At 42.6% G+C, this 10,723-nt stretch overlaps 1 protein-coding gene across 1 annotated transcript; it reads left to right on the plus strand.

The window, feature by feature from the left end:
- The first annotated feature begins 3,252 nt into the window (after positions 1 to 3,252).
- LOC132207538 (probable G-protein coupled receptor 139) lies at positions 3,253 to 10,326 on the plus strand. The gene is made up of 2 exons (XM_059643462.1): positions 3,253 to 3,367; positions 9,401 to 10,326. Exons 1-2 carry the CDS (start codon positions 3,301 to 3,303, stop codon positions 10,312 to 10,314), a joined length of 981 nt encoding a protein of 326 aa, XP_059499445.1. The 5' UTR covers positions 3,253 to 3,300; the 3' UTR covers positions 10,315 to 10,326.
- Positions 10,327 to 10,723: the final 397 nt, after the last annotated feature.

Here is a 10,723-nt window from a genome sequence, read left to right on the forward strand (position 1 = left end):
GCCCTCCCTATCTCAGTAACATCATTTGCTCACTGCAGAACTCTCTGTTCTCTTAACATCGGCCCCTCACTGCAGCCCTCCCTATCTTTATAACATCAGTGTCTCACTGCAGCCCTCCCTATATCCGTAAAATTATTTACTCACTGCAGCCCTCCCCATCTCAGTAACATCATTTACTCACTGCAGAACTCTCTGTTCTCTTAACATCGTTCCCTCACTGCAGCCCTCCCTATCTTTATAACATCAGTCCCTCACTGCAGCCTCCCTATCTTTATAACATCAGTCCCTCACTGCAGTCCTCCCTATCGTTATAACATCAGTGCCTCACTGCAGCCCTTCCTATCTTTATAACATCAGTGCCTCACCGCAGCCCTTCCGATCTATATAACATCAGTCCCTCACTGCAGCCCTTCCTATCTTTATAACATCAGTGCCTCACTGCAGCCCTTCCTATCTTTATAACATCAGTCCCTCACTGCAGCCGTTCCTATCATTATAACATCAGTCCCTCAATGCAGCCCTTCCTATCTTTGTAACATCAGTCCCTCACTGCAGCCCTTCCTATCTTTATAACATCAGTGCCTCACTGCAACCCTTCCTATCTGTATAACATCAGTCCCTCACTGCAGCCCTTCCTAGCTTTATAACATCTGTCCCTCACTGCAGCCCTTCCTATCTTTATAACATCTGTCCCTCACTGCCGCCCTTCCTATCTCTGTTACATCAGTCAGTCAGTGCAGCACATCCTCAGTCTGTGACATCATTCAAAGCAGTCCTCCCGTTCTCTGAAACATCATTGATTCACTGCCGCCCTCCCCATCTCTGTAATATCACTCAGTAACTGCAGCCCTCCCCATCTCTGTAATATCCTGCAATCCTCCCTATCCCCTTAACATCATTAACTTCCTTCAGATCTCCCTGTCTCTGCAACATCACTCATTCACTGCAGCCCTCCCTCTCTCTGTTACATCATTCACTCTCTGCAGCCCGACCCATCTCCGTATCATTTTTCAATCCCTGCAAACCTCCCTATCTCTGTAAGATCATTCACTCTCTGCAGCCCAGGACTATAGAAATGCATGTGAGACAATTTATTTCACCGAATGTGTTTCGGCCAAGGGTGAGTTTATGGAATGTTACTGCAATGGAACGGATGGGTTTGAGGATTTAAATAATGTATCATTCTGTCAGATTTTCCGACAGAGGTAAGTTATTCCAATTCTTCTTTCCTTTGTTGGTGTCTAACATATTGTGTAATAATAAAGTGGATGTTGCTTCAAACCTGGTACATTGACCAATCGAATTAGACCCCGAACATAACGTTTCAATACATGGAATGTATTGGTCAAAAGATCCAGTCACTGTCACTGGAGAGGACTGCTCCCCCTGAGGGGTCCCCGTGCCTCAGGCGCAAGTGAGGTTGAGATGGGAAGGCCTTCATTTTAAGCAAAAAGAAATGAACAGAGGAAACCCAAGTAAACACGAGGAGAATGTGCAAACTCCACACAGGCATCGCCCAAGGCTGGAACTGAAACAGGGTTTCTGGCACGGTGCATTCGCAGTGCTCACCAGCTTTCAATTGGGCCAACAAGCGATACTGAATTGCTTCCAATTGCAGATAAAATGCCCCATAATGACTGCTTCACCTGTGGGGTTACCACACCTGAGGTGAGGTGTGACTGTGAGGAGATGGAAGCTTCATTTCAAATAAATAAAGAATGAATGGAAATGCAAACTCAACTCGTGCAATAATGGAATCCACGCTGTTTGTATCAATCCGGAAGTACACACCAATCATCCAACCAACTGCGCCCAGGCAGCATCAGCAATCTCGTGCCTTCACACCCTGGAAAAAGCAAGTGAACCGTCTCTGGACTGCTCTCAATGTCACTTTAGTCTTTCCTCAGAAAAGAAACAGAGATTGATTGGCATCTATTCTGTTGAGCCGAGTAAAGTTCAGTGCAAGCACATCTTCTTGTTGTCTGCCGATAACAGAGTCTTATATATTACGATGTGTAACATCCAGCAGACGACAGCCTGCCACAAAAGTCGTGAATTGATTGTTTCATTTCTTACGGAAGTTCCTTTCAACCTCCCAGGTTTACTGTTTAAACAAGGCCTGGCTGTAAACGGACAAACGGCATTAATCGGTTGATTCAATGTATCACCTTTGAACAAAAGAGTTACACTCGCTATTTTCTATTGTAAATGAACTCTACCTTAACCTAATGTAGTTTGGAAATTAAAACAAACACACAACTATCTTACTATTGACTTATTTTAAAAGTATTGGATGAAACCTGTCGGGACCCGTGGAATTATCAAGTCGCACTTCCAACAATTTCCTCATCAATACTTCCCTGGTGGTTCCGATTTTCTTGAGTTCCTTCCTATCAATTGCTGATTTACAGCTGTTTCCAGCACGCTGCTTGTAATCTTTCTCCCGAAAACTGATGCAAAGTATCTGTTTAATTCCTCTGCCATCTCTTTATCCTGGATTATGAATTCCCGAGACTCATTTCCTGTCGGACTAACAGTTACTCTGTTAACTCAGAGACCCCATTTCTTTTTTAAAATGTCTGGAGAATCCGGTCCTTTCTCTATTTTCGTATCTTTTGCCAAGTTTCTCTTTTACTCTCAAACTTTTCTCTTGATTAGGCCTTGAGTAATTTTTGCTTTTATACATTACACACACACACACACACACACACACACACACACACAGACATATATATATATATAATATATTTATGGTTTTGGTTAGACGATATGCATCAATTTGAGGGCCTTTATCTGTGAAAAGTTCTTTATTATTGGCAGGTCTGCATCAGGTGGAGACTCTGTACACTTGAAGAAGCCCAATCGACTACACCAGTGAGTATGGGTTGGGTTCTCAGTATTGGTCGGAGAGTCTGTATCAGTGCTGATGTCTCTGCCAGCTGTGGGGCCATTATTTCTTGTGTGTGAAGTCTGCAGAGAGGGATTGATGTCTTGCACGTGGAGAGCACTACACATGACAAAATGCTGCCTCTACTTTTTTTCTTACATATTTACTGTGATCTGGCTTGCGCAATTGGGCCTTGGTGTTGAATACATTACATTTCAACAGGGAGTTAACTCCCTGGTGTAATCTGTTCAAGTGGGAGCTAAAGAAAATCTGGTTGACGTTTAAGTCCCACAGTTCCTCGGGTGACCCACAGGACAGACAATAAAAGCTGTCAGACTGTGTTACCTCCAAGTCGGACTCAGAGTATCAACTCAGCGATTGCAGCACAAAGGGACTGGTCAGTAAACGTGGAAATGCATCGGCCGATTGAGCACATTCAGAAATTTTATTATCTGGTTCTTGCTGTTATTGGTGTTCCTGGTGAGTCACTCAAGGCACTGTGTTTGTGTAAATTGCTTGTGCGATGCTCTCTGCTTTCACTTTTCAACTGAGAATGTTAGATAAGGGCCTGATGCTCACCAAAATAGAGATGAAAATGACACAATTACATTGACGGAAAGTCACAAAATTACTATCCAGTTTGATTCTACTATCCCCAGCTGTGAACAATCCTCTGTGTGTATCTGAGAAAGTTATGCATAGGAGCCAGAGATTTGATTCACATCATGATAAATTAATGAAATTTCTGTTTGTGCGGAATTGTATTGGAAGCATATCACTCGCTCAAATGAACGAAGGTGGATCGATGCTGACAATCAAGTCGATTGTATAAAATACAATGGTAACTTTGAGTTACCATTGTATTTTATCAGCACAATATATTAAGAATTGCTTTAATATTGAGATCATCCATTGGTTATAAGTCGAAATTTCTTGGTTTTCTATTGAACTATTCCAAAAGGAACAGTTATCATGTCATCACTAGCTTTTCAGTCACAATGAGCACTGTTACAACATTCACATCCACTTCTTAATGAACACGAATGTTGTTGCTGTATGAATGACACTGAGTTTCTGTTTGCCTGCCATTCCAAGACACCACTGTGTTCCCTGGCCAACATCAATGCCTCGGGTATGCTGCAGTCCTCCGGTCAAGATCAGTGATAGCTGGAAGAACAGAATCACATTTTCTGCCTCAGAACCCTGAAGCCTTGAATATTTAGACAATAATATTAAACCCTGAGCGCCTTTTTCCATGTCCTTTACCCACCCTACCCAGGCTGTGTCATGACATGGTCTGTTTTTATAATAGCCAACCTATTTTTACGGCCTCATTATGCCCCAAGATCAGCATTCCGACTCCCGTGGCTTTATTCCTTCATCGGACCTGGCAATCACTGGCTGGTCTGGCATTTATTACCCGTCCACAGCCGGCCTTGAGAAGATGGTGGTGAGCTGCTTTCTTGAGTCATCTGCAGCCCATGTGCTGAAGGAAGACTAACAATGCCCTCAGGGATTTTATTCCAGGATTTTGACCCAGTGACATTGAAGGAACAGCAATCTGTTTCCATGTCAGATTGGTGAGTGGCGTGCAGGGGAATTTGAAGGGAATGGTTTGCTCGTGTATTTGCTGCCCTTGTCCTTCAGCATGGAAGTGATTGATGTGGCTTATGATCATCCACCCTTTGCCTGTCTAACTTTCTTCCATTCTCTCTCTCTCTCTTTCTCTCTGTGGGCTCTGCGTCCACCTACCCGCTGACTCATTTGAACCCCCTCCCACATCCCCTGTCTTCGGCACTGCACGTTTTCCAACTGTTGTCCTTTCTGAAGAAGGGTCATTGGGTTCAGAAAGTGAACTCTGTTTCTCACTTCACAAATGTAACCAGACCAGCTGAGATACTGCAGCAATTTCTGTTTCTGTTTCAGATCATTACCATATACCATTCTTTGTTTTATCCTTTCTATAAGTACGTCTTCTTACTCGACAAAGAAATGACTTAAAAGGCATTCCAGTTTCTGGATTGCTGACTACTCATATTGGAACATAATCCTGAGACACTGTGGTTCATGACTGAATATTATTGGTATTAGCCAGGTTTAATTTTGAGCTGAGCTGCTAGATTTGATTTCTCAATGTTTCAGATTTTTTCAAGTGTAATATGATGAATGTATTGAAAGCAGAAACACCAGGGGCTTGCACTACTAAGGTTCTTGGATGATCATTAAATGTTCTTCGCCATTGAATGAATGGCCCCAGGCTTTGAGAACTGAAAGAGAAATGAAACTTTGCTTGGATTTGACACCCTGCTCAAATCATAACCTGAAACAAATGCTCGCACTCAATCAGATATTCATTTTGTCCAAGTATTTTGTAAGCGTTCTGGTCTGTTAAAAATGATATATTAAGCTCTGTTGTGATTACTGTTCTTACCATGTGCAGTGTACAAGTTTGTACGAGCTTACAGATGAACTTACCAATTCGATTCAAGAGAAGGCTTACTCCCTTCAAATCTGCCCCTCCATTGACTACCGTCATGGCTGAACTGATTTGAACCTTAAATCCACCAACCCCTGAAAATCCTTCATTTCTGTGCTGACCAAGAATTCATCCCCCTCTACTTTAAACAATATTCAAAGATTCTCCCTCCACAGGCATTTCAGGACAAGACTATCAAAGACTGATGGCCACCTTTAATTTTAATAAAATGTCGCCTCTTCCCTCCTTAAACTGAGCCACCAATTATTTTGAAATATTTACCTCTCCTTCGATACTATCCTCCCATATGGAATGTTCTCTTGGTAGTCAACCTGTCGCGACTCTATAAACTCTTCTGTGTTGAAATCTATTCAAATCTTAGATTTCTAGACTTCTGCAGATGCAAAATTAACCTTCTGAAGAAATGTTCATGACAGGACAACTCGCTCATCCTAGCTTTTACAACACGTGGAAGTGCGCTTCTAATACAGGTATATCCATCCAATGGCATACACAGTCGTCTCACATTATTTACTGTAACAAATCATTCTTATTTTTGTCATAAATTCCCGTCTCAATTCACAGCGACAGTGTTGATCATCTTCGTTTATTTTTGTCCCTGTAGGTAAGTTTTTTTTTGTTTAAAATTTCTTTTCAATTCTTGCTCTGGGAGAAGAAGAGACCGCTCTCTGTATCACTCATACCTCACATCAAAGCAGCATTTTGACAAAGGCCTTCTGCATCCTTTCCAGATCCTTGGTGTAATGTGGCGACCAGAATTGAATGCAACACTTTATGAGAAGCCTAGCCACGGTCTTACGATGTTGCAACATAACATCCTGACTCTTCCACTCAATGCCTCAACCAGTAAAGGCAAGCATGCCACATGCCGTTTTTACCACCCTATGTACTTGTCTGACCATTTTCAGCTACAAATTTGAAACCCAAGATCATCTGCACATCAGTACTGTTCGAGTTCCTGCCATTCAACATGTTGCTGTAGTTGAGAGAGTGCAGAAAAGATTTTCAATGACGCTGCTGGAGCTGAAGGTTTTGAGTTTTATGGAGAGGCTGAATAGGCTGCTCACTTTATTTCTGGAATCCTGGAGGCTGAGGGGCTGACAAAATCCTGAGAAGTATGGATCAGGTAATGAGCCAAGGCTTTCCTCTGAGGGTATGGAATGAGAAGGCACTGGTTTAAGGTGAGAGGGGAAAGATTTAAAAAGGATCCGAGGAGTAACATTTTTCGCATGTCAATTATGGTTCCATAGAACCAGAATCAAGGGACAATTCAGTCAGTGGCCATTCAACTGACACCCCATTTTAATACCACATTCTCGCTGCTTCCAACGTAACCTTGCAGGTTACCACTCTGCCGGGAAATTACCATAACCCTTGTAACTGCTTCAGTTTTTTCCACCTCAGTGACCAAACGTGGCAGCGGCATTCAGATACCCAACACCATCTAGATGAATGAAAAAATCAGCTGCAGATGCTGGAAAACTGACATGAAAGTAGACAGCTCTGGAAGTATCTGTACAGACATCAACAAACTTCATGTTTTGTGTCCAGTGAACCTACTTCAGAACTGACAGTAGCAAGATAAAGGTGGTATGTATGATCCTGAAAGGGAACTGATGGGAAGGAGTGAGGAGATAGGTGGAGCCAGAGCCCAGAAAGTAAGAACAGCAGTTAATCAGACAAACGGATGGTTGACAGAAAGACAAGGAAGGAGGAAACCTGGCAATGAGGTTAATGATGAGGTGAAAATGAGTTAGCAGTGCTGAAAGTAGTCCATGTGATCACAAAGCTTGAGACGTGGGGGCTGGGGTAAAGACCATGAAAGGAGGTGAACTGGTTCAAATAAAATGAAAGTCGATATTGAGTTCTGAGGGCTGCAGGGTCTCCAACCAAAAGAGAGATTTTGCAAGGAAAGGTTCAAATGGAAATCCCATGGGAGAGAGCGGCAGAACCACCTTCTGGATGAAAATGTTTTTCCATCATGCCCTCTAACCATTCTACTCGTTACCTTAAATCTCTACCCTGTGACAACTGCCATTTCTGCACAGGGAAATTTGTCATCCATGCCCAACCTATCAAATGCCGTCTTCATTCGATTATTATCTTGTTTAGTTGGCTTATCGATGGTTCTTCAGAACTCTTCTATCTCCTGCTTTAAGCATAAGCATAATACTGTCTGCTGTTTAGTCTTCTAATGAAGTTCTGAACATTATTGATGAGCAGATGGGTGACACTGCTCTCCTTCCACACAGTTTCAAAATACAATGATGCTCTTTGAACAGTTCATTAAACAGCTGCCTTGAATATTACAATGGAAGATTTAAAGAAATGAATGTCACAAAATTATGAAATAGGATTTCTTTTCTTTCTGGAATCAGATAGCAAAAGAAAACAATAAGGAAGTAAGTTTCTAATGGAAAAGAAATCAGATTGGCCAAGTGCCATGATTTACAGCTTGCTTGAGGAACATCAGCACATGGGAAGAGGAATCGGCTATTCATTCAAGTCTGCCATGCCAGTTAGTACAGTCTTGCTGATTAATTTATTCAATACCTTTCATGCTGAGAGGCCATGTTAGCTTTCACACCATTGATAATAAAGAAAGAGTCTGCCTGAAATGTGCTGGAAGACTCAGTGTCCTCAAATGGCTGGATTAGATAATTCTCAAGATTCATAGACATTGGTGGGAGAGTAGAAAGTGAAAAGGGTGATCCAAGAGCAGAAAGGGACCTTGATTAACTGGGCCAGTGGGCAGAGGGTTGCCATATGTAGTTTAATTGAGGTAAATGCGAGGTGCTCCATTTTTGTAAGTCAAAACAGGACTGGAATCATCCAGCTAATGCTGGTGCCCTGGGCAGTGACCTCAAAATAAGGGATAAAAGGGCGAAGGTACATAAGCTCCTTGCAAGTGGCATCAAAGATCGACAGGGTGATTAAGAGAGGGTGAATTGGCATACTTCCCTTCATTGGTCAGTGCATTGAGCACATGAGTTGTTGCTGAAAAAAAAACATTGAGAAAGCCACATTTGGAGTAGTGCACACAATTCTCGTCGCCCTGCGATGGGAAGGATGTTATTAAACTGGAAAGGGTACATGAAAAGATTTCCATGGATGTTATCAAACTTGTGTCTCTAAGTCGTAACTAGCAGTCGAAAAGGCTCGGACTTTGTTTTTCCCTGTAGCATCAAAGTCTGAGTGTAGCCTGAGAGAGGTTTATAAAATAACAAAGGGCACAGATAAGATGAATAGGAAATGACTATTTTTTGACCCCAGGATTATGCAGTCCAAAACTAGAGGGCACAGGTTTAAGGTGGCACAAGTGAGATTTTAAAGAAACCTGAGAGTCAACTTGTTCACCAGAGGATGATACATGTTTGGAATGAGCTGCCAGAGGAAGTGATAGAGGCTGGTATAATGAGAACACTTAAAAGGCATTGAGATGGGTACATGGATGGGAAAGGTTGAGAGGGAAATGGACCACATCCAGGCAAATAGAACTCATTCAGTTTCGGAATGCTGGCCAGCATGGGCGAGTTTGACCTAAGGGTCTGTTTCTGTGCTGTATGACTCCATCACTATGCGACTGTACCTGAGAAAAACATTTCTGCTCACGTTAGTCCTACATTGCAGCCCTCTGCAAATCTGGAATCCCCAGTTTCTTCTGGGCTTCTCCCTACCTCCGATTGATCATTGAATAGAGATGTGAACCTGGGCTTCTCAAATTATTTGGAAGTGTGCTGATACTTCGTTCAACATCTAAAGATGGGGCATGGGGGATAAATGGCTCCCCTGCCTCTGGCAGCAAATGAATATTCAATCTGCTTGCTTAACCCTGTCAACCCAGGACTGCAAGTGGATTGGGTCAAGATTGCAATTTGTTTTACATTATTTTCAACTCACCACAAGCCAACAGACAAGTTTCAGATTGTAATGTTCTATCCATTCAGTTTGAACCAAGCACTAACAATGACTGACCATTAATTCTTAGCCTCTTAATCCTTTTCCATTTGTTACAGTTAACCTACTAGGAATTATAATCCTGTCTCGTGGAAAGTGTGGTCTCTCTGCATGTACTACTCAATACCTGGTGGCCATGGCAACTGCAGATCTTCTGGTCATTATCACTTCTGTCATCTTGTGGCGAATCAGTTATTATTATTTCCCAGGATCATTCCTGGACATCACCCCTTTGTGTAGTATTAATTCTGCCCTGGTGTCTGCAGCAACAGATTGCTCTGTCTGGTTCACTGTCACATTTTCCTCTGATCGATTTGTGGCAATTTGTTGCCAGAAACTGAAATCAAAATACTGCACTGCGAGAAATGCAGCTGTGGTTCTAGTAGTAACATCTACTCTGCTCTGCTTCAAAAATGTCCCCTGGTACTTTACGTACGAAAGCATGGTGATAATCGACAATGTGCCATGGTTCTGTGCTGCAAAAGCCAGCTATTATAACGATCCTGGATGGGTGGGATTTGATTGGTTTGTTACAGTTTTAACCCCTTTGCTCCCATTCGCTTTAATTCTGTTGCTCAATGCTCTGACGGTCAGGCACATTTTACTGGCCAGTCAGATCCGGAAGAGACTGCGGGGTCAGAGCAAAGGAGAGAGTAGCAGTGACCCAGAGATGGAGAGCCGAAGGAAATCTATGATTTTACTCTTCACCATATCCGGCAGTTTCATCCTCCTGTGGTCTGTGCATGTCATAGAATTCTTATATTATACCATTTTAGGAATCGATCCCCAGAGGGATTACAATGAATCGGAATATATCTTTAAGCAAGTCGGATGGATGATGCGAGATTTAAGTTGCTGCACAAACACTTTTATTTATGGGGTCACTCAATCGAAGTTCAGAGACCAGGTAAAGTGTGTGCTGAAATATCCAGTTATGTCAATATTTCATCTCATTAATAAAGAAAAAAAGTGAGAACTGAATATGTTTCAATCAGATCGCTTCCTATTTTACTTAACACCATTGAGTACAGGCCCAGCATCTCCTCATCTGACCTCTCCTCATCAGACAGTTCTCCCAATCCCGGGATCAGCCAAGGGGACCTTCTCTAAACTGTCCCCAAAGCCAGTCTACCTTCCATGAGAGGATTGTAATGTTTTGCAGGGTAAACCATTAAGCCTCTCGAGCTTGCTCTGCCGTTTAATGCAATCATGGTTGATCATATCTTGCCGCAACTCCACTTTGCTGTCCGCGCGCAAAATCTTTCAATCCATTCCTAATCACCAGTCCTTCTGTCTCCTCCTTAAACTGACTTCAATCCCCAGCAACCTGGAGGAGCTATTTCCACAGATTCATCCTCCTTTGAGAGAAGTAACTTCTCCTC

This window comes from Stegostoma tigrinum, chromosome X (assembly GCF_030684315.1).
Source record: "Stegostoma tigrinum isolate sSteTig4 chromosome X, sSteTig4.hap1, whole genome shotgun sequence".
Taxonomy (NCBI): Eukaryota; Metazoa; Chordata; class Chondrichthyes; order Orectolobiformes; family Stegostomatidae; genus Stegostoma; species Stegostoma tigrinum.